General features: G+C 40.1%; 1 protein-coding gene across 4 annotated transcripts in view; it reads right to left on the bottom strand.

Moving 5' to 3' along the window:
- The window catches only part of LOC140307286 (reelin-like), a 92,321-nt gene that overhangs the window by 52,510 nt on the left and 14,824 nt on the right, over positions 1-24,987 (bottom strand). For all 4 annotated transcript variants that reach the window (XM_072386093.1, XM_072386094.1, XM_072386091.1 and 1 more), the window contains exons 2-3: positions 18,497-18,604; positions 1,158-1,296 (exon numbers count right to left, since the gene is read on the bottom strand). In XM_072386093.1, coding sequence (XP_072242194.1) covers positions 1,158-1,296; positions 18,497-18,604 — 247 coding nt within the window. The remainder of the gene's footprint in view (positions 1-1,157; positions 1,297-18,496; positions 18,605-24,987) is intronic.

Below are 24,987 nucleotides of genomic sequence, written 5' to 3'. Positions count from 1 at the left end.
CATATTTAGATTTCTATTAAAATCATTTAGCTAAAGTGAAAGACCATGAATTACCAAAGTCACATTTACATACAGGTACATTTAAAAAAATCTTTTGCAAAGTGTGCTGCTGTAGCTCTGCATGCAGCAGCAGAGCTACTGTGATCAACCATTTTCCTCTACACTATTACGGCAGTAGTTAATAATAATAAAAATAGTAATTGCATTTTGACTGACTATCAGCATGTGGCTGTAAATCTTCAGCCAAGATAACTAGAAGGAAAGAGTTACGTGGTGTTTTGAACAGAACGAGAAGGAAAAAGTGATGAACAGCAAGACAAGACAATTAAGGAGGGGAGAAAAAACAGAGAGACCAGAGCAGTTCACGATCACGTGAAGCTCAATCTGTTCCTTCTTACAGTATGAAAGTCGAATAATAACATTCAGAGAAACGAAAACAAGAAACCAAAGTCACCTTTCACTGTGCACCGCTATAGATTTTTTTTAAATGCGATCAAATCTTATTAAAGTGCCTAAACATTTGTGTTATGGTGGGAGCAGGATAGTTTCTTCTTGTAATATCATGAAGGAAGAACGTTCTGATTCTGACTCCTCTGCCTTCTTTAGACAAAACTCCATTCTAAAATCCCAATAAAAGTACAAAGTACTTTTGAAGTACAAAAAGTGTGTGTGTACAGCTCATATCACACCCATCCTCAGGGGATGGGGTGGATCTGACCGTCCGCTCACACATTTTACAGTGAGAAGGGCGGCAGACTGAATAAAAGGATGGAGATATTTCCAATTATTCTCAGCAGGCTAAACACAGACGCATGCAAACCTGTCATGTAGGCTATATTGAGCATAAATAGTAACTCTGTCCCCAGTTTAACCTCAGGATGATAGAATGACCCTTTAACATCTTTTCTGAGGCTCAGAAAGGGAAAACACCACCGATGATGTCAGCTGATAAGCCTCTCTTAAGCTTTCTGGATCAACGTGGAGCCTCACAACATTAACAGATAGGTTCATGACTTCCTCGTCTGTGGTACACACGTGGCAGCTGTTAAGGTTGTAGCCAGGATCATGAGGCCATCCAGCTGCAGTTTTATTGTGTTGTTCAGTGTTTGCTTTTTACTGTTGTACACATGTCTTACATGCAAACACATGTGACTTACAGAAAGTTGACACAGCCAGTGCCGGGTGGTGGGGCAATCCAGACGAAACTGAAGCTGGTGGAGGGCTGGTGGCTGACATGAGAAGCCACCACGCTGCAAACAAACTGGGTTCCAGAAAACTGACGATCAGGCATCACACCTAGAAAACAGGGGGTGGATAAGCAAAAGACAAAAAAGGACACTTGAAAATCTATTAGACTGAAACATTTTACAAACACTTAACAGTTTTCCGTTTGTTTTTGCCAGCCAGGCATGAACTTTCTTTTCACCACAGTTGTAAGGTTTAATTTACCAGCTATGAAATGTTACGACATACCCACATTTATCCTTGTATAGGTTACACTGCCTGGAAAGCCTTCATCTAAGATTTTTCTCAGAGCTAACGACATGTTATAAGGGACCTCCCACAAAACATTCTATCTATGAGCTACACTGTCAGAAAACCACAACCCAAGACAACCACAAAAACACATGTGATGAAGAAAAACACATTTAAGTTCTGTCTTTAAGTGATAAAGTCCAGTCTCAACGATAACGGTTGTCCGCTTGCCCGGAGCAACTAGACTCTGTGGAAAATCTCTTGCAGTTGTCCAATCGATCAAACCTCTGTGACGCCTTCAGGTATTTTTCCATATTGAAAGCCGTTATATTGTAGTTAGCTGTCCACTAGCCATCCGTGCTGCTTCATGCTGAGTCTGCCTTCCAATCACAGGCTGCATTAACAATTTATGGACCAATAAGATCCTGAAGTCCTCATGCAACTGACCTGCTAAATATGGGTTTAAAATGTTTTTATAACCGTGTGAGTTTGATCAAGTTTGTGTAGGCAAAAAAAGCCAGTAAAACTAAACAGAAACCAAGGAAAACACGGAGTCTCTGGGTGCATGAAAATCTGGAGAAAGGTACAATGTCATCTACTACTTTTCAGGAGTTCCCTCCAAAAAGCAGACAGGTTGAAAGATTGTCCACCATGTAACATCAATGTTGTTATTAAACATTTATGCTGACAGGCTCTGTTATAAATGTGGTAGCACCAACATATGATAAGTACTGCTGTTTTTAATAAGGCAACTTACTTGGCACAATAGCAGTTTTTACTAACTTTATCACTTAAGTTTGAATCAGGTGACAAGAAGGGTTTGGGAATGTTTAATATCAAGACCAGTTAGCTGAAACAAAATGAAACAAGGGAAAAAATAATCTAAACTTTAGAGTAAAACAGAAAATCGTACTCTGCGGAAGATGATTTGCAGCACAGTCAGAGCGCTGTGATAATATTGGGTTAAACAGAGATGTATATATTTGCTTTCATTTCATTCCTCCACTTATTTGATATCATTACATTCTGCTATTTCTTCAATCCACAAGCATCCCTTTGTCTATTTTCTCATCTTTCATTTCTTCACATCCATCCCGTTTCTGAAGCTCTTTTTCTTTCCTTCTCTCTGTCCATCCATTTTTTGTTAATCCTTCATCTTTACACCCTCCATAAATGACACTCCATAACACTACTCTTATTAATGAGTGTCTGTGTCCAGCTATGATTGCATCTTTGGAATGACATCATGTCACACAATCTTTCCTTTATATCACAGAGGGCAAGGGCAGGATGTGACTCATCAATCATTCTGCAGACATCCCGAGTAGTTTAATCATTTACTGTAACTAAATGACTTTGTAGTGTCAGTAAAGAGGCGTCCAAGCTGTGCAGTAACCATTACAAGCACAAACACAAACAGAGTATGCATTTCATACATCTGCAGCAGTAAGTCAACATACTGTAGTGCAGTGCACACAGAGCAAATGCATTCAGCCAATGAAAGCTTTGTGATGTCCCAGCTGGATGAAGATGAGCTCCGAGCTGCAGTGCTTCAGTATGTGGCCTCTGCTCTGTGTGACCTGCACCATCATCTCCCCTCCTTTGCTTAATAAAATCTTTCACTGAAAATATAATCAGCAATGATTAATAACGCTGGGGCTTAATTATCCCCAGAATCAATGTGCAAATCAATATGCAGGAATTGTGCCAATGTGTGTGCCTGAAACGTAATTATTCAAAAAGAAATAATTCCGCCAAATTTCCACACTAATAAATCTCACTTCTCAGATTGCATCTATGCATATGCACAATGTTTTTGGAGTTGGTTTCTGTTTGACTAAGCCAGCTGTGTTTGTGTGTAGTTGTACATCTGTTTTTTTTTGGGGGGGGGTTTAACCTCCGCTTCAAATTTATATTATTTGTTGTGTTTGTGTGCCAGGATACAAACAAACCTACTTATCACTGCTGTTGTTATCATTATTTTCTTTTTTCCTGAGAACTGTGCATTGGATAAAGATTTTCTTTAAATCAGGAATTGTGCATGTTCCCCGTGACAGGTAGAAACATCAAATTCCTTAACTTGAAATCACCAAAGCTACATCATTTGCAGCTCTTTCTCGTGACATGTGCACATGCAGTGTGTAGTCCCAATGTGCCAGATTTATGAGGGGTTGAGAAAAGCTGCCTTTATCCATGCTAATGAGGTGGTGGCTTGTAATAACAGAATGAGATGTAATCCCCCCAATAATATTGTTCCTGGTCTCCAATCACCTTGCCCACAATCCCACTGCATAATGGCTACAATTTATCCTGAGTGCAATCTTACATATAACCATTCGTACAAGAATTTGGGACAGCGACTGGATAATTGTGGAGTGAGCAGTACAAAAAAAGCACTGAAAGAGCTGCATTTTCCACATATGTCACACAGATAATTGCATGTTTAATGAAAAAATGTATGGTCTTTATTTACAGAGCGCTTTTGTACAGAAGAGCCATTCCTTTGCAATAAACACAGAAAAAGTGCAATACCATCATAGTAATAGGTTTGTGTTGTAGGTATAACCTGAAAATAGTGTATATTGTAATGGAACTTCCTTTCATAATGTTTTCATCAAATACAGTACTGTATACACAATTTTTCACATCATAACCTTCTTAAAATGGTTCAGTGAACAAGAGTGCATTTGTGTGATTTATATTCATGTGACATATTTGGATAAATCTTACAGTTAGGGAAGGAATAAAACTGAATAAAAATTAAACCAAAATTATTCATGGCTGCGACCAAGACAAGTCAAGCCAACAGCTGTGTCTCTAATTGTATAATCTTGCGGCAGAAGAAGTGAAGAAGTTCCATGGATATTTCTCACAACATTTCCTGCAGATATACATAATAAAAGCTTTGCTTTCTGGGCAATGTAAAGACAACAGAAAGAGAGAACTGAAGTGATGGAATTTAGCAGCACAACTCAGAGACAAGAAGAGATGAGATTATTTTCTTTCCTTTTTTTCTAACCTTTAGACAAGGCAACTGGAAGCTCATTCTTGGTCCCCTTATGTGGTGCTGACAGTCCAGTCAACAGTAACAAACTAGCCTAATTATCTCAGTCATGAATGTAAGAAACATCCTGCAGGAAACAGTGTAACGCCATCATTTAATGTTGTCTATGGACACGCCTTTTCTCTGAAAGATAGAAACACTATTCAGAGCTGATACATTCTGACCCACAGAGATCCATAATAATCCCACTACTACATGCAAAGGGAAAGGCTTTTAATCAGCCTGTTTAAGCGGGTCACCCATGTTTAAACACGTAACTTTTCTTGTAAAACAACCCTGATTGGGCTAATATTGCACGAAGTAAAAACTAACACAGTGTTTGAAAGAAGTTGACACGATAGCCTGGGAAAATGATAAAAATTCAAACGTTAGATATCTAGAGAGAAAGCAGAATGCAGAAGAAAAAAGATGGAGAGAGGCAAGCCAAAGGTATGGTTAAAGGAAAGCAGAGAGTAGTTGGGTTAGGGTAAAGATGAAAAGGCAGTCTGATGCACTCCAGGACACAGCAGAACTGGGACTTGACATTGCTCATAGAATTTCTATTCCCACTTGAAAAATACACTCAGGCATAAAAATGCAAATAAAGATCCCTTATTCCTTTCATGTCTGGGTGTGGAAAGAGGGAGAAAAAATCAGTATTATTCAATGTGATCCAAATCCCAAATGTTCAAGTAAAGCAACAAGCTTTAGTGAACCTGGACAGAAAGAAAAGCTCAAACATTCCTGGTTCTGTCAAGGGAATGAGCTGAGAAATAGAAAGATAGGCAGTCTCGTCACTGTGAAATTAGAATATATGTAGCAAAGCCCTTCCTATGTCCTTCAGAACTTTGGGTCACACCAAATACAAAACCTGCTTTGCCCCTCATTCAGTTAAAGTCCAAGTTGGTTTATCTATTTATCTTTTTTTTTTTTAAAGGATGCCATGTCTGGTAGCCTACAGGTGCTCACAATATATTGTGCTTTTTTTAAAAATCAGTTTTATTGCTCTTGTTTCCTCAAAATCTCCAGACTTGTGCCTGAAGCAGTCGCGCTATTCAAAAGCCGACCATTATTAGGTGATAAAAAAGCAGAGCTTGTATACACTTATAGTGTTTTTGGGCACTAGTGGCCTATATTTAACAATGGGTATACAGACAAGGGGGCAGAGAGAGTGGGGCAGACATGCAGCCCCAGGCCCAGATTTGAACCCAGGTTGGTTGCATCGAGAAACAACAGCCTCTGTATGCATGACTCTTGCCTAACCAGTTGAGCTATACAGCACCCTGCATTTTCAGTTTTTATAAGTGAAAATGCAATCTCAGTCCCAAACATGCAGCATTTAAACCAAATTTTAACTTAATCATCAAGCCAATTGTGAAGCTCTGATTTTGAGGAAAACTAAAGCAGTTGAGTCTGGTCTTGACCCTCTTGTTATAATAGTATATTAAGGGTAAATATTTCATACTTTCCTGAAAAGGATATTCTACTACCCATGTTAGGGCCTGTCGTCACACAATGAATTGCTTGCAATACCCACATAATGAGTTGTCAATAACAGATTTTGTAGCTGCAGTACAAATGCCACAAATGATGCATTCATGCTGCATTTTAGATAATCATCAGCAGAGGCCACTTCTAATTCAATGAGCAGCCACAGGAAATCTGTGGCTATAGCTATGGTCAAATACACACATGCAAATACATGCACGCTCACACATGCAAACACATGCAGATCTTTCACATGCAGATTCGGCACTTATGAGCTGTCGGCAGTGATTAATGGCAAGGGAAGATGACCTGTTAACTCCCACGGTATGACTGGGCAAAGCTTGTTTCATAAATATGAACCCACACACACACATACATGCACACGCAAATGCACTCCACTGCATGCCCACACACAAAACCAGTCTGAGACACAGAAAACACAGGAAATGGGTGTGTTTGGATTTTAAGGGTCATGTGTTGGTTGTAGGAGTGTCACCCTGACATCAGTCTCTGCTGGTAATTGAAGGATATATATATTTTTTTTACCATAAAAGAGAAGTGGGAAGTTGAATGCCTGTTATTTATTCACATTTAGCCTGCCAATGTCCCAAATAACAAAAACATTTTTCTGTTCAGAATGGTTATTTTATTTTATTTTTTTAACTTAGCCACTCTGCATATAATTTCTTCATCTGTCTATTTGTTAGCAGTGTGAAAGTGAAAGGCAGATTTCCATGTTACCAGACATGTTACCAGTGGTGGAAAGTTTGGTGTAGATCTGGATCTGAATTCAAGAATTATTTTAGTCAGTCTCGGGCAAGGTACATATTCTCTTTAAAAAAAAAAAACATTTACATTTATATCTGTGTCCTCTTTAGAATCTCTTAATATCTTTCTCTGAAAGTTATTGAGATTTCCACAGCTGCGCTCAAATTCAAATAATGGGGTGAGAATCCTTACCATTGGAGCAGATGGGCAATGGTTGGCTCAGCCAGACAGGAACTTAACACTGTCGGATGAACAGGAGCTGCTCTAACCAGCATTACAGCTAATAGTTCAGCTTAATGGCAGTGTTGCAAGGATTCAAAAGGCAGCATTCAAATTAGTATGCTCATTTAGCAAAACCCATACACACCATTTGACATCTGGTCAGTAGCAAACGGCTTCTGAATTTTACACCCATTTCACAACTGTCCTTCAGCTGCATCTGGCTTGAGGAGCAATGGGAAACTATTAGAGTGACCCATCTGTGTCTGGTTGGATAATATCCATTTCTGCTAAATGGTTTTAAAGATGATTTCAAGATACCTTCAAAATCTTTATTATTACATCTCAGGCAGACTAACAGGAAAGCACTTGGGAAAATGTGCATAATTTTTACTTAATTTCCTTTCTTTGAACCAAAACTGAATTTAGTAAACTCTTCCACCTTCACTTTAAAGAAGCAAATGTATTACAAAATACCTACATGGCCCTGCAAGACTGCACATGCACATGCAGTGATAGACACACTCAAAGTGAACAGAAGTCAGTTGCTTGGAGCATTAATGAAGCCCCACTATGTAATGTAGTGTACTAGAAGAAGATAAGATCATTAAATTTTTGTCTAGGGACCTAATGTAACAGAATAAAGTGGGTTTAATTTAAAAAGAAAAAATATGAATGTTTATGAAGCACATCTTTAGTCCTCCAAGGCTGTTGTGTGCATGCTTGGGGTGCGTGGATGAATTTGCATACCCAGAAAGATAATAGCCTTATAGCCAGCTATAATTTTCCCACTGGCTCAGAAATCAAATGTACACTACCCTAAATAATTTGGAACACAAGCCCATTAGAAGGTCATGTTTCATGTGGTAATTCTTAATACCTGTCATAAGCCTAGTGGAGCATTAAGATGTGTTATTAAAAGCCAGTGAATGTATGGGAATCTGTCAAAATCCAGACTAATGCCTCTGTCAACACGTTTCAAGAAAAGGCCACACAATGGTGACATAAATGATACATCACAACACTACTGACAGCCTGAGTAGGGACCCCATACACTTTGTGCTGCTGAATAATCTCATGCGAAGTGTCGTTGTGTGCCTCCATTGTGCTGCTTTCATCCCTTCTTTCCAGTACCATCCTCAGCTGGTCAGCTAGACCACTGCAGGGTCTCATAGCTCATGACAATCCAACTCTGATCTGCCATTGGCTGAAAGTGGATCCATCTCAGTACCTGCCAATCACACTACTAGGGAGACGGGTTGGCAACGATGCAGTGATGGCAGGGATCTGGCACACTGTTGCCAGGAGGAAGCTGTGTGTTAATATGGGTGGTGAAAGATGCCAGTGGCCAGAGGGAATAGGAGTAAGAGACTCTGTGGGAAATTGTGAGAGGTTTGCCACACAAATGAAAGAGAATTTAACTGAGACTAAACAACACCTGGAAGTAGGCTGAGCAGTATATGTGTGTCGAGGAAGGTGCAAAAAAGTATGTTTGCGAGACTTACTCTGAATAAATTCATGATTATATCAAAATGTTTCCATGCATGCATAGTTTATCCAGTTGATATTTCAGAGAGTGATTCCATTCATGTATAGATAAAATCTGCACATAAACTATACATATCTACACGTAAATCTATATATAGCACCTTACTGATGTACAAAAAACCCAGCCTTGTTACCACGCCCATACCCTTGTTCTAAGCGCTCACCAAATTTATGCCTATGTATGTGCATATATATACACAGAACAGTTGCTCTTTCATCTTGGCTTCCATTGTTTCTCACAGCAGCAATCATCCATCATTCATAAACTACTGATGGCAAGGCCACACACATATACTCCCACAAAAATGTAGGGTTTATTCCAAAGAGCTGCTAGTATGGCTCCGACCATCTGAAAAAGATAGAATACCGGCCAATTTCTCACCAGCATGCCTTCGTCCTTCAACATGGATGCAAGCTTTGTTAATGTGGTCATGTCTGAACAGACGTAGCTTCAGTTCTATGTCTCTTGGTCATAGATTCTAAGGTAGGAGGCTAGAACCCCGACCTGGATTCAAACAACTTCCATTTCAAGTACAGGAGCACTACCACTTTGACTGATTTAGATTGATGATTTGATGATAGGTAACTTCAGCAACTGGCTTCAGCAACTTTGAAATAAACATTTGCAAATGAAGCCATACTGGGTTGGATGTCACCTGGCTAAACAAGGTCTGCTTCTGATGTTAGGGGGACCAGGACATACTGATGTGAAGCAAGCAACTGGAACGTGACATTTAATTTCATCGAGTGGAGAGTATCCCACTGTTGGAATGCTTATGTACCAGATAAAATACTATTTATATATGTGTATTTACGTGTGTGTATCATTAAGGATCTGTGTTCTTATACATAGGACACTGTCGGGCCACAAAGTTCAGCCTTGGAAGACACTGTTGACCTTTTCACATATTAGTTGCACCTTCACTGCACGCAACAAAACCATCCTTGTCAACTTCGCCCTCCGGATTCCACCTCTGTACTTTCACACGTGACAAACATGTGCAGCAAAGGCACATCTGTCCCAACTTGAAAATCATATGTAAAAAGGCTTTGTTTAAAATGGACTAATGTAGTGGAAGTTTAAACTGAAAATAACAATACCTAAAATGTTTAGAATCCTTCAATGTGGAAAAAAAAACTAGGGAGGAAGCTTACTCTAAGAATGCAGTCATCTCCCATGGCCATTGCACTATCTTGAAAAACTGAATGGGTTCTTCTTTCGCTCATGGTCACTACCCCAACAATTTTTTGTTTGAAAAATGTTGGCTTATTAGACTTCCATCTATCTCAAAAGCTGCTTTCACACACACACTGGAGTCCAAAGATGTTCCCGAGCAGTGACATGTGAGAATGCAAATGTCTGTAACATTAGATCCAGACTTCTTGTAGAGATTTTCCACCAAGCCCCCAAGTAAAATCGGCGGCTCAGACAATGTATTATCATGTCAGCAAAGATTCAAGAGCATTTTCTGCCACTGTTTGAGCAAACGGGTGTTTCTGCTGACCTTTTTGCTGCTTTCCACTCACTCCTGTTTCTGTGGATAAGTACAGACACATGCAGAACTCAACATATCAAGGCGCCTCACCTGCTATTGTTACCACATTGTAAAGAAAACACAGGGATTTCTGCAGCATAATTTTTGCATCACATGCATCACTGGCTCAACAGATGTGCTCGATGGCCCGATGGCTGATTAAGTTTCTTGTAGAGTTAAGCCAATTACAGGGGCTCGTCTAAAACCGAGTTTAATCCCAGACTAAAGATGCATGTGTGTTTCTAATGTGAACCATCAAGGTAACGCCTGACTAAAAGGCCTAATAGTGGTGACATAGCTGAGGCTGCTGAATGCTAGTGGTGTGAGGCCTGTGGAGCAGCAACCAGTGGAAGGCAGCCAGCTTTGTGCCCCAGGAGAATCTTCCCACATTGGGTGGCAAAGTCACTAAATTCCCCCTCCTTCATCCTCTAGTCCTTGAGCAACAGTTTCTTCTTCCAACTCTCCATACATACATACATCCATGAGCAAAGCCCATGAGCAGCTGCCTCCTGTGGGTGTGTGTCATTGTAGCTTGGCAGGCACACACCACAGCTTTACCGGCAGGCGCCAGGGCTAATTTGATTTTTAATTCAACAAGACTCCTCGGCTAATAGTTTGAGTTGAGGATTAATTAATCTGATTTGACTTGTGCTAATTTCTTCCACCCACGACCCTACTTCCCACCCATCAATGCAGCAAACAAACAAACTTGAGAGGCCATGGTCTTGCGGGTCCTATACTGACATACATGTTGAGAATGAGAGACAGAGACCTGGGGCGACAGGTGAGGAGCCAGTGGAAAGCCTTGCGAAAGCATGGCACAGCGCCTGTGAGGTGTGTGTACACCCTGTACGTGTGTGCATCTAAATGTGTTCATGATGGAGACTGGAGCGGAGCCTGGTCTGACAGAGGAGTGCTAGGAGGCAGTGAACAAATCACAGCAACAGACTGGCTCTCGTAAGGAGGGCAAAACATAGAGAAGGTCAGCAATACTTTCTCTGCCAAAATGTGGGTCAAAGAGGATCTGTGTGAGCTGCTCTCATACAACTTGCATTTATCATAAAAAAAAATGAGCCAGGTAGTAGAGCCTTAATGTTCACCACTAAGGCTTTTAGAAGGAGGTTCAATAAGGGCCCTTCATGAAGAAACCAGCAGAAACACTAAGCTTCCTCAGCTTACAGAGTTAGGAGTACTTTCAGTGTTTCTTATACTCTGAGAGAAAATGTTAAATATGAATAGACCTAAGAGTGCTGCTCAGTTGGCACGCACTTAATGGAGAAGACTTTGTAAAATCGAACTCTCTCAGTGTGTGCACTAAAAACACAGATACCCACACACATGTAAGGTGCATGTGCAAGTACAGAATTTAAGGAGTTTTATATCACAAAAAAAACAACAAAGATACATTTCAAAGTCTGCTTGCCTTTGTGGTGAAATGATGCAAACCCACCGGCGTTCACAGATATGTGTCAATCTGAGCAGCGTTTGAGTCAAAGCGCTCTCTCGTTCTTCTATCTTTATTTCTTTCTCATTCTCTCTGACATATAACCACCATCTCTGCATGGTAGAAAATAACATAGCTCTGCTCGAGAGAGACCACACATGGGAGAAACAACCTACGCCTGCTGCTCTCTCCTGCAGGATAAAAAAATAAAAATAATACTGCCCAACAGCTCTTACACCGCTTTGAAATCTCTATCACAGTGGGCCCAGCTTCCACCTTCCAATGTCTCTGCTTTCTCACATATCCTGAACCATTTTACCATACATTTAGATGAAAAAAATGCTTTTTTTTATATAGATCTATATCTATAGATCTATATCTATATCTATATATATATTTATATATCTATATATCTATATATATACAGAAAAGAAAGAGAAGTGCTCAGCATGTGCATACATGTGGCCACACCCAGAGAAAGCAAAACAAAAACACTGAGACACAAGTGTTGCTACGGACTGCTACGGACTGAAAACTACATACATGAATGCCCTGGGAGTTCAAAGAAGGGATTGTACGTTTCAAAAGCACTTGTGTGTACTAGTAAATTCCCAGCAGCATGTGCTCCAACATACTACTACAGCAAAATCATATATGCGAGAACTACGTGTCAGAATGAATGGCCGAGACTTGTAGCATCTGTGGTTGATCTGCTTTAAATTGATAATAAATTATGTACTCTGAATTCTTTGAAGGTGGGTGTGCTCTATGCATCTAAGCAGGCTTTGCACATGGATGAAATCTACTTTTGACTTGTGGTACATAATTACCCAAGCACTGCTCTGGACTCTGAGAGAGCGCAAATGTTTAGCCACCTGTTAGCAGCCTGCAGGCCTTGAAGAGGGGGTGCTAAGCAACAAGAGGGACAGAACAGTGGCTCAGACTGGGCAAGAGGGCTGGGGAAGTCCTGTGCCAGCAGAGCACTGAAATTTACAACAAGCCGACCCAGCCGATCTAGCGGCTGATCTAAGACTGTGCCGCAGAGAACACAAATCACCTCCCATACATAACCCTGCCCCTGACAACTCATTTCATCTTCTGTACTAATGAATTCATCATCAGGACGGATCAGCCTTTGGTGCCTCAGCCCTTAGCAGAGAAGGAGTAATAGCTTAGATAAGTCATCATCATCATTATTAACATCATTGTGGCTGCCAGCAGCACCTTGACTCTGTTTGGCCGATAGTTTAGCACCAACAGTTTGGGACTGTGCAGTGTCCTTGACAGAGTTGTGACAGGGAAACTTTGGCAGTGTTCAAGGTTATTGTTAGGATGGCTATCTGAGCAAATGTGTCACAGATGCACATGCTATGTATGAGAGTCAGGATGAGTATGCGTATGTCAGTAGAATTTGAATGTGTTGGGATATGAATGGATATGTCAGGGAATGCGAGGGCTCTTACGGTCGCAAGAAAGAGTATATGTGTGTAGCTATGTGCGTGTATGAAGGAGTTTAAGCAGCAGAGTCAGAGAGCTGTCAGCAGAGAGCCAGGGTGCAGACTGATCACAGAGCTGCAGTGCGTTTGATGTCTCCTAGGGAGTGACAGTTTCTCTCCCCATGGGAACCCCTTTTCTCACCCCTTCTTTGCTCCCTGCTACACCCCTTCAGTATATCATTCCTCTTTATCCTCCATGTATCTTTCCATACATCGTATCTCCTAAGTTTGTCTCCTCATCCCACTGATTGGGGGTGGGGTGTGTGGAAGCACAGTTGTGCTCTCCGGGGACTGTTTGAGAAAACACAGAGAATTTCAAATCAAGGCTTTGTTCAGTTGGAAACACACCTGTGAATGTGTCTTTGTAAATACTGACATGATGAGCTGCCACCTCTCATAGTTTGACATTTTGGATGACATTCAATCTAGCTTGGTGGCAAAGGGTGATGACAGTTAACCTTGAGTCTTGAGATGGATGAGAGTGTAGATATCTGGATTTGAATGCATAATCACACATACAAATAAGGAATAGCCATTCATGACTAACTATTACATGTATTTCTATAATTGCTTAAGTCCTTTTAACCCACTAATGTGTGGACCTTTTTCCAACAACATTACATACCACGGTTCACCAGCAACCTTACAGAAGGCATTCAGCACACACTGCTCCACAGTTCTGTGGTTGAGGATGGACGACAGATGTGGTTTTAAAAGCATTCATCAGCTTTTGGAAGTCATAGTATCTTTTTCCTTTTCTTTATCCACTGACAGTGCTGCTCAGTGCCAGTATTTTCCAAAAGAGTGCATGTTTCTAAGAGCTGCTGGCTTCTCAAGTTGCAAATTTACTGTGGAAAGTACATGTGCAGTTTTAGGAGCGGGTTCAGGCAAGATCAGTTTACTGTATAACATTTGTTATTTTCATGCTCCAGTTTTGTTTTTAAAGGATCTGGGTTTTTTTTTTAATTGACACAAAACTAATTTGTTCAATCAATAGCATACATGACATCTTTATTTACAGAGAGGTTGACATTAAAGCCTTCCAAAAACATAGAAAAACAGCTCTGCATTAAACCTAACATTTGTAAGCAGTGTTTCTAATGTGTTGCTATGACAATATGCTTAAACCAGCAAAGAAGTAATTGGGACGTTTTCAAAATTTTCGAAAATACACTGGCATAATAAAAGTTGTTGAGAGTCCCTTCCTTTAAAAATAATCTTTGAATAACTGCTTTTTGAGGAATGTCATGGAGTTGAGAGCTTTATTTAAAAACAAGGCAGAATTGGTCATGGTGAATGAAATCAGGATGCCAACAACCCATGGAATGCTTTTAAGAATTAAATATATGTATGGTATGATTATGCTTTTGGCTGCAGACCCAGTGGAGCCCATCCTCCACAGGTCAAGGTGCTGCAGGATTTCATCTGTAATCGGCCTGTGTGTTAGCATGAGCCCATCCGTCATGGGAGCCTAGTGTCAGCTGGATGTCCCTGTCACTAAGCTGTCCATTTTGTCAGACAGCCAGATTCATCATATTGAGATGAGTACTGATCCTCACAAGCAGAAACCAACCGCCCCACAAATACATACAAATATGTAAATTAACGACAAAATAAACACCACCCTGCAAACGAGCTATCCATCAATGACCAGTTTCTCAGCAGCTCAGCATTGGCAAGGCAACAGTAATCACCCACTCCGTCAAAGGGAGTGATGGAGCGCCATCCTCTCATTTTCTTCCTCTCCATCCCCCTCCCTATATAATTCACACACTGTCTTCTTTTCATTGGTCCCTATTTGCCATTTTTCATGCACACTTTCTACAATTTTCTCCTGTCACTCTGCACTTGCACTCATTCGATTAATCTCATACACTTTGTCAGCTTCATGTTGGCATTTTTGCCTATCCATTTCCCTCCTATCTATTTTCAAAGCTCCCTTCTCCCTGTAAGTGCCTGTTCATCATCGTAATTATAAGTTAGCAAAAGACATTTAGAACAAATGCTTGTTCTGTCTTTGTGTTTGAATGGATAATGATGTGATGGGAAATATTTTGCCATTAGGGGAGCAATACAAATCAAGCCACATGTGACAATTCTTTCCATTTAGGCTTTGGTCTGTGAGTTGCAGTACATCACTTTATTATTGTCATGTGACATATTACAACAAACATTTTGTCCTTATACACAGATTAATTATTACTATGTACATAGGACATTGTCTTTATCTTAAAATCTTTTTAAATGCCAGTTTGAAGGCTGTGTGAATTTGTTTCAGGAAGCCAAGACACTGGACTGGAAAAAAGCTCCCTTGAAGGAATAAGTTATAGGAGGGAAAAACAGGGGGCAGTTGGAATTCTCCAGCAGCTGAGTCAGTCCAGAATCATATTGCTTTTCTGGCAGGTTGTACGGACATCCCTTTTAGAGCAAGTTACTTACACACATAAAGTCTTCAAATTTTACTTTAAAATAATCTTGCAAAGGCCCACAGTGAGTAACTGGATGATCAAACTTTATTACCTAGTAGACTAAAATAAAACTAGACACCAAACTTCATGCATTAACATGTGTTAACTGTGTTGCAATTACATGAATTCCAAAGAAATGACTAAATAAATAAAAAAAAACCTTGAGTCTTTCTGCCAGCCACTGGCACCTTAAAATAGAAAAATAGTTGCAGAATGCTTCCACCAGGCTGCTTTCTCTGCCCCCTTTGAGCATATTTATGAAAACCACAATCAATGTACCTCTCTCAAGTGGGCAGTACGCCAAAACACAACATTGTTTTAAGCTCCAGTTTGTCTACAGTAGCCATAACAGGACAATTATAGTATCATAAAGATATCTAGTTAGCTGCCAGTGGCATGTGTGGGATCTTTTGCCTGTAGAGGATTGATGAGACTTGAGCATCTACAGCCGCAGCACAGAACAGAAGCTACAGACATTGTCTTCCTACCTTAATTGCCATCAGAAATTCTGTCATTCTGAGTTGTGATGATGCGGTAAAAGTCAGTCCCTCAAAGCAAAACATTTTTATTGCAAATGTATTGGTAAGTGTGTTATAATTCAGGGGAGTGGAAGAAATAAAAGGCAAACTTCTGATCTTCAATGTCATGGTGTTTGTGAGTGACGAGTTATGGGCGCGTCTCCATTTACGAGTACGACAACAGAAAAATAAATAAATAAAAACACGAGCAGACACAATAAGGAAAGACATGGATAGAGCATGTACACTACTTTTATGGGTGGTTAAGTGTGGCATAGAAGGCTGAGGGGAATTCTCGCTTTGGAGACCATCATGCAGTCATCTTGTTTACTTGGTGCAACTCCTTTGACCACATCAATCACAGGATATCCCAATACAGAGTGTAGAAACATTAATCTCACTGTCTCCAAAGCTCACTGTCTGCCTATGGTTATCCATCAACTAGCTATACCTGCTTTATCCTGTAGTAGATCTCAGGGGGCTGGCGCCTCAAGCGGCTGACACGGCTCAGGGCAGGGTTCAACCTGGAAAGGTCACCAGTCCATCTCAAAGCCTTTATCTATTTATACCATCTTCATTTTTCCCTTATTGAAGTAATTTGTCCTCTAAATCTTCCTCTATGTGTCCTCTTTCACACCATTAACATCAACAACGTAGCAAAAATGAACAATCTGCTCTCTTTATAGACTTATGTTTACCATTAAGCTGATTTCAAACCTCAGAAACTCCCAGCAATCTTATTCTACCACTGATGTTCTGCCAGTATGAGTGATTTTGTGATAGCAGTGCAGTGAGGTTTCATTCTTCCAGTGCTAAAGTTCATGTCAGTTCCTGCACTGATACATGTGTCAACCACATGTTCTCTCAGCTTGCAATCTCTTTAAGAACAATACACATTTGGAGCGTGTGTGTATTTGAATGAAAGTAAGTATTGTTATTTCTAATTCCATGTGTATGCATACATGTCCTCCATTAAGAGAAACATGTGAAACATGTGCCCCATTATGAGGGATTAGAGCCACACCCTCTCTTAATTGTTTTACATGAAACACAATGCTCATAATCTCCCTTGTGGAGTTGCGTGAAATTCCTATCTTCGTATGTCTCTTTTTATTTGTCACAACAATGGAAATTAAGCAGTGTCTCGTTCTATTGTTAAGTTAAGTTGTTCTAGTGTTAAGCTCCAACACAGGGTCTATTCTGCACAGCATCAGGTTTTCGTTAGCTCATTAACAAATCATATTCTCTTTGGGGCGCATCCTCCTTCAGCCCTCACAAAGCTGAAGAGTCTTTGATCTCCAGATGTGACACCGTGGTCTGCGGACCAGAAAGCTCTCTGCTGGCACGAAATTAAGAGTTCCTCATAAACATCCCATGTAGAATCGTAAAAATGAATGAGCTTGTTGTCTTGAGTCTACACTGGGAGAGGAAGCTGTAAACTATGAACAGAGACAAAATGCAATGAATTCTTAATTTGAGGACTGAGTTGCTGATTGACACTGTGAGACCTGCTCCATGTTACAGCTTGGCAGATTACACACGTTGTAATGGAAAGCTTTGCAAACTTTGAACACACATCATGCAGAAAGTCACAGTTGAGCATATTGTGGCTGCACTCCGAAACTTTTTTGAGCAATTAGAGTGAAGCAAAGGTGATGCAATCTGTGCTTGGATTCCATTCGAATAAAAATAACTGCCAAGAGTGAAAAGCTGCCTGGGCCAAAGTGAAGTCAGCATCTGAAGAACAGTAGAGTTAGTCAGGATAAGTGAACACACTGGGCCACTAGCCCTGTTCTCAGAGGAGTTCTTTATGCTCCCTTAGCGCACCAAGAGTGCCTCATGGGCACCATCCTCATGCACTTCATCTGGTTCTAACAATTCTCATTACGTCTAGAAATGACATGCACTTAGTAAAATTCTGCTCACCGAACAGTCTAAAAGGACTGCCCTTGACCAAATAATCTTAGGATATTTATATTTTGCAGTATGAATAAAAGAAGCAAAAACAACTGACAGCAAGGTGTTAATGCAGATCTAACTTTAAAGCTGCATCCACTGACTGTGCAAAGAGGCTTCAGATAACAGCGGAAGGAAACCAACAATTCAAGAAATTAAAAATCCACTTCCCTTTTGTTTTCATGAAAAATCTTCTATCACTGTTTTTTTTTTAAAACCAATAAAATCCCACTAGACCACAGAACCTACCTTTCAATGTCAGTCGTCTCTTTACTTTTTTAATCTTAATCTATTATTTTTCTTCTTCTCAAATATCTATGAAAACCTATGATCACATCTTTGCCACTCTTCATTCACGGCCTGTCACAAAACGAAGCGGGAAGTTATTTTATGCTCAGTCTGGGAGCAGATGTGTATCACTGAGCAGGGTCATCCTCATTTAGAAACTCCATTGTGCAAGCAAGTATTGGGGATATTCTCAGAGCTAAAATCTACAAGCAATAAGGAGCGTGTAATGGCAAAATAAGTGCGACTTACCAAAGCCAAAAGCAGCTGGAGCTGGAATGGGAGCTGACTGCACTGGTGTGGAGGTGTAGAGTCCAGTCACAAGCAGACCATCAAAAGACACACTGGTAGAGATGGACACTGAAGACAGAGATAAAAGTAAGATCTTTAAAAGTGATATCACTTTCAAGAGAAGCAAATCTTTTACAATGTAAACTTTGCAATATTCCTTTCATGTTTTAGTATTTGTGTATTCATATCTCACAGTGAGATGAACTGCTGATTAAGTGTCATAAATCACATATATACACACATACACACACACGCAACCACCCACCCACACACATACACATATATGTATATATACATATATAAATATACATACGTTTGTGTGTGCGTGTATACATATAAAAAAAACTATACACACAATTATATAAAGACAAAACCAAACACAGGACAGCAATTACATTAAATTTACAGTGAACTATGTCAAATCCAGTCACTTCCAAAGTTCCAGACAAAGAAAACAACCTGGGATCATCACCTTAAAGACTGTCACACAGACAAAAGTACTTGAATGTAATCTGCCACAGTACTTTAAACGGGGTCTGTCTCTATTGACAATCACATTTGAGGAGACGGATGAGCTAATTGGCTGTAACCCTGATAACTTTGTTAAGTCTGTGTTCATCACAGATGACCACCGACAACAGCAGATCTGAAAACTGCCAGAGGTCCATTATCAAGCTGAACATATCTACAGCTTAGTTTATCCAGCAGCAAATTAACTATTGATTAACCCCGTAAACAGTGTCCCTGAGTGACAGGTCCACAGAGTCGGCTGCAACGCTGAAGGAAGGGAGCTTAGTCACCGGACTGTTTCCAGACAGACAGACCAGAGCACAGGGGAACAGTCTGTAGCTCAAAGGAGAACACACTACCACAAAAACAGTTCTGTACACTGAGGAATAGAATGCTTTGCAGCAGTGAAAGATTGAGGCATTGTTATTTCTTGACCCTGGAATCCCCCTGCATATGAAAAAGAAAAAAAAATCTGAGAAAGGAGGAGGCACTTGTAGCTAATGTGTTTTTAGTAAGACTAGCAACATAGTCTGTTTGGTCTCGGGGCGTCCATTCTTTTGGGCTGGGCGTGTTTCATGGTGGGAATTTGGGCAGAGTAGACTCCTGTGTGGCCCTGTCTGCCTGTCTGTCTGACTGGGACAGTCCATTAACATGTCCTCACACAAGGCGCCCAGAGTTTGAGTGTATGCGTCTGAATGTGTGTGTTCTCCATGTGTCTGTGCACACTGGATGCGTTACACCCAGTCTTAAGAGCAAAGTTCAGGCCATCTCTTCCTTTCCTGGCTCTCTTCAATATCAAAGCCTCAATAATTCATACCACAACACTTTTGATTATATCCAGACATTACGCTTCTGGTTTCCTGTCACAACCTTTCCACAAAAATCTAGCTTTGACTTTAATATAATTATTATTATATATTCTACTCTATTCTATTCTAATATCTTACACGCTCCATGTTCAACTACATTAAATTAAATTACATGCTTAAAAATGTTGCTCTTCTAATTTAATTGAAAAATAACCAATGAGACCATTTGATTCATACATGTCACATACTTTTGCTTTTTGAAATGTGAAATGATGTGCTTAAAATAAAAAATGACATATGTAAACCTTTTTTTCAGGGAAAATAATATCAGATTCATTGTAATTTAACACATGCGGGGAGTTTTTTTAGGGACTTTATTTGCATATAAAACAACTGATTGTTGATTAATAAAGGCTCTAATAGAACTACAAGAATCACATCAGTATGAATACTGTACACAGGAAGCTGCATTGTGAGAAAGGTATTTTGCTTGGAGACAGAAGCATTATCTTATTCGTTGGTGCTCTGTGCACCTCTAACTCTGCAGCATCCAAAGAATGAGAAAGAAAGATCCCATTTAGAAAAGCAGTCGTGTTTATACTACAGATTCATGAGTCTTTGATTTATGCTATTTTTGCTTCTGAAATAAAATATCTATTGAACAAATTCATTCCACATCACGTGGAGATATTTTACTAGTACTTACATTATGCTGTATTGACCCAAGGCCATGGCATGTTGTAGTATTTAATGGAGTAATGCACAAAGTTGGAGCTGCCTCAGTACACTCAAAATGCAAATTTCTGCACTTCCATTGACCTGCATCATCAAGGCTATGCACACATTCCTCTGTACAGGTGCCCTCTTACATGCTACACACAAAGGCAATCATTTTTTCTGCCTTCACCATGCCACTTCTTTCTTTAGCCAATGCTTACACCTTTATTCAAGCTTCACTGCTTCTTGAGAAGCCACTGGAAAAAAAAAAGAAAGCTTTTTCCTGCACTTTCTCTTCTTATGCATGTTCTGCTCCCTCGCAGCACTGGACCTGCATGCTGTTTGATGTACAGGTTGTGGAGTGAAGTGGGGGAGGGGAGTTCAGAGCTGGGGGCAGGAGGTTACAATCGAAAAACAAGAACATGGGCGAATAGGGATGGAGAGAGCCAGGGTAGTGGAATGGCTCGTGATCAATACAAATCCAAGATCTAAATTATTTAGGGAAGCCTCTAACACCTCCTCTCACTTGCCTGTGGAAGGCATCAGACAGATGAGCCAATCAGATCAGATCAGATCCAATCACCTGTGGGGGTTCTTTACACTCACACTCGCACACACACATACACACAGATCTAGAGAAAGGCCTTTGATGCTATCCGTTAACATTCTTGCCCATACTTCATTTCTGAGCGCTGCTCATTTGGCCAAATGGAAAGGGAAGCCATGAGGTGGGAATAGGGGTGAACTTTATTAGCAACAGTGTTATTTACAGAACATTAGTGTTTCTGAGCATTTGTTGGTTCACAGCCTGTCCTTTGTAAACAATAAATGTATCAATCTAGTTCCGCTTTTGGAAACATCTGGACTGCATGAAAACTTTCTGTGTAAGCTCTCATCTTTAGTTTATAAATCATGTGCACACAGACAGAAATAAACAGAAATATGCAATCAAATTATGTGTAGTTTTGTTTAATAGATGATCAGATAAATCTGTACATACTCTTGCAAGCTGTTTTCTTGTCTATCCAGTAGTTGTAATCATAGAAAAGAGGAAATGCTGTCTCTTTTTTAAACATTTTATTTCTCTTGGCTTTGAATGGAATGTATGAACAGGTTCAGCCGGAAAGGAACAGCTTTGATGTACTCCTGGTCTTAATTAATACTGTGATTATGTTACTGTCAGTGCGTTAAGGAAGGAGGAGCAAAAAGGAGGTCATCAGGTCAGGACTGCTCCGGACATATGAGCAGAAAATCAACTTGGAGCTGCACACATAAGGGCCCTTTAAGTCTCAGATTTCAAGAGGCTCAAGCTGTCTCCGAGTCATGTCTGCAAGGAATCCTAACTTAAGTTAGTAAAAATGCTCATTACACTGTATGTATAACATTCGCACCCACATACGGACACTCATACTTCATATTTGAACACACCACGGAGCACATCTCTTGGCCGAAAGCCAGCATGTAATATTGATGAAGCGATGTAGTATGCCTCATTATAGACACACATAACTGTGCTACTACTCAACTATTGATGGGCCTGGGGCTTTCTTCACTTCTCTGGATGCACCATGAGTAATGTTAGGGCACAAAAGCAAACCACACAACGCAACAAAATACACGTTCACAAACACAATAGTGTTTTTTTTTTTTTATGGAAAATCTCTGACAGTTCAAACAAACACTCACAGCAACTATATCAACTACACACACAGTGATGATCAACTAGGAATCAATGAAAATTAATCTTCCATGACAATCATTCTGCAAAAAAAGTACATATAATTCAGCAAATAGATCAAAATAAAGAAATCCAGCTTGATTCATGTGCAGAACTTTATGTTCTTTGTCATGTCTCACCAACTCTTGGTTTGAATTTGTTTGATTAATATTTCAGTCATGACTTCCCCACTTGTCGTGGCCACCTGGCAATGAAGACGAACAGGATAGCATTAACTTTTCCTGAATGCTGTAAAAGCATTCTCAAGACTGGGACAAAAACATACTTTACCAGAATGTGACAGTAAATAAGTATTTAAAATTTTATCAGATACTAGAGTACTGATTTACACCAGTCCCAGAGAGATGTGTCTTAAGAGAGGATCCACCTATTGTAGACAGGAAATCATTTTTTTCTTCATAACAAATCTATGAAGTAGCTGAAAAAAGACCACATGCTCATCTCAGAAACCGTTACAAAAAAAAGAAAAGGCAATGGCTCATTATATTCTGGGTCAGCATCTATAACAGGGGCCCAGTTGAATCCTAAAAACAATGACTCCTTAAAGTGCAGCAACAAAAGTAGAAAAAATAAAAAAACGTAATGAGGTATAAGACCAGAGCTGGACAGGAAGTATTGGAGTGCTGAGAGAAGACAAGCTTTACACTTTTTTGCATTGAAGGGCCTCTGTGACTGGCATGGCTCCATTCTACTCGTTGTGTACACACTCACCAGTCCTCACCAGACCCGCATTCATATGGTAACCTTTACTTCATTAGCACATGCCTCAAGAAAATATTTATGAAGTACCTTTGTCAAAGATATAGAGATAAAATTCAATTTAATAGCACTCAGCTGCATGGCAGACTGAAAATATAAAGTGCTAGGAGTAAGATAGTAAGGAGTAAGGTAGTAGAAATCGTTATCAATGTATGACATGACAGAGATAGCGTACATTATCAATGAAGTCCCTTGTTTCCCAAGTTGAACCAGGAGGATGCCCATCTTGTTTCCAAACGGATGGAGGTTTTCCTGGCATCAATCTGGATAAAGATAACCGACCATCTGACCCATATCCCACTGGCAGACACACACGTGCCCCAGAGAGGACCAGGAAATGGAGGCCAGACCATAGGGAAGCTATAGTTCCATCTGTTTTCATGTCTATGCCAGTGTAGGGGTGCCACTTCACTCTGAGCTTCCTGAAATGGTTCAGTCACCTGACCATGACACCATAAAGTATAGGTCAACATTAACAGTGAACATGAGAGGAAGGAACGAATGGTCCTTTAACTGACAAGTTCAAGAACATGCAGATCCCCTGAGTTCCTGAGGTCTTAATATCTTGATGCAATTTCAGAAGAATGTGTGGGAAGTGTGTTTCTGCACATATATGTGTCATGTGGTGTTCAGTCAGGTCTTAGAAGCATCATTCCATTGCGTAACCTTCTGGCACCATCCTGGCCTGCTGGCACTGCCATCTGCTGCTGTGAAACACTAGATCACAGATGACCTATGAGCCACTGAGCTTCTCTAGGTCTACTAAACTACAGCTTCTACACTATTTTTTCCCCCAAAAGACTTCATCAAAGCAGTTTATCTCCTAGGAACAGTTTACTGGTCCTTTTATGATCACTGCCTGTTCTTGTTTGAGATTTTTTTTTATTAGGATTTGTTTAGCTAAGAGGGGAACTGAAGACTAACTTCCTAACATGGCTTGCTATCAACCGTGGAGGAAAACAGAAGAGAAGAGGCAGTACTGTTACAGTACTTGCCTCAAAATCACACTTCATTGTGCTTAACCCATATGATTCTGACCCAGAATTCTAATAAAATGCTCTTTTAATATCTGTCTTATGCTCAAGGAATGCTTTCTTTCCTTTTTTGTATGGCTTCTTAGTGACTACGGTGCTCCACCATCTGCAAAAAATCTCAAGATAATCTGTTTCTGCACATAATGTGTTGTCTATACTTTTAATATTTTTCCTGATTTTTCTCAATGAACATAAAACTCCACAGGGAAAGGTTTGTCACTCAATAACAAAATCAATAATGACAGAACGGACTTCATCTGAAAGAGAGGCATGTGTATGTGAAACAAGTGCAAAGACATGCATCCACAAGTGGAACACCATCACTGCGATGGAGCACCTATCCTCCATGACCACACAGAGCTCGACAAGCTTGAAATGATTCAAAGAGAGCACATCTGATCAGCTCTACAAATGTGCATAACTTAAGTAGATACAGTAACATGAGGGATATTGGTTACTGCACTGCTTAAAGTAGGATTTTTTTTATCTCCACCACAAGCAATGACTTATCACTTTATGTTGGCTAGGGAAACTAAATTAACTGCAATTAACTGCAACTTGACTAAAAAGTATTTTATTGATAAGTGATGACACTTTTAATAATTCTTAAAGTTAATTTATGAAAAGGAGACATTAGTCACTTGTTTTTGCCTTCAAAGTTTGACAAACTAGTGTTGAGCAGCTGCAAGCCTGTATGGAGGGTGCTCATCACAGTCCCATGCTGCAGGGAGACAGAGGAGGAAATTGCTCCCTTGGAACCTTTTTTTTTCCACTCTTTGATAAGGATATTGTGTGCGCTCATGGAGGAGGAATGTGGCATCACAAAGCTAGTTCTCCACGCATGGACACGGTTCTGTGGCTCATAACACGTGTACCTTTTTTTTT

This window comes from Leuresthes tenuis, unplaced genomic scaffold (genome assembly GCF_036924035.1).
Source record: "Leuresthes tenuis unplaced genomic scaffold, fLeuTen1.0.hap1 SCAF_5, whole genome shotgun sequence".
NCBI lineage: Eukaryota > Metazoa > Chordata > Actinopteri > Atheriniformes > Atherinopsidae > Leuresthes > Leuresthes tenuis.
This window is presented reverse-complemented; position numbering and strand designations above follow the sequence as displayed.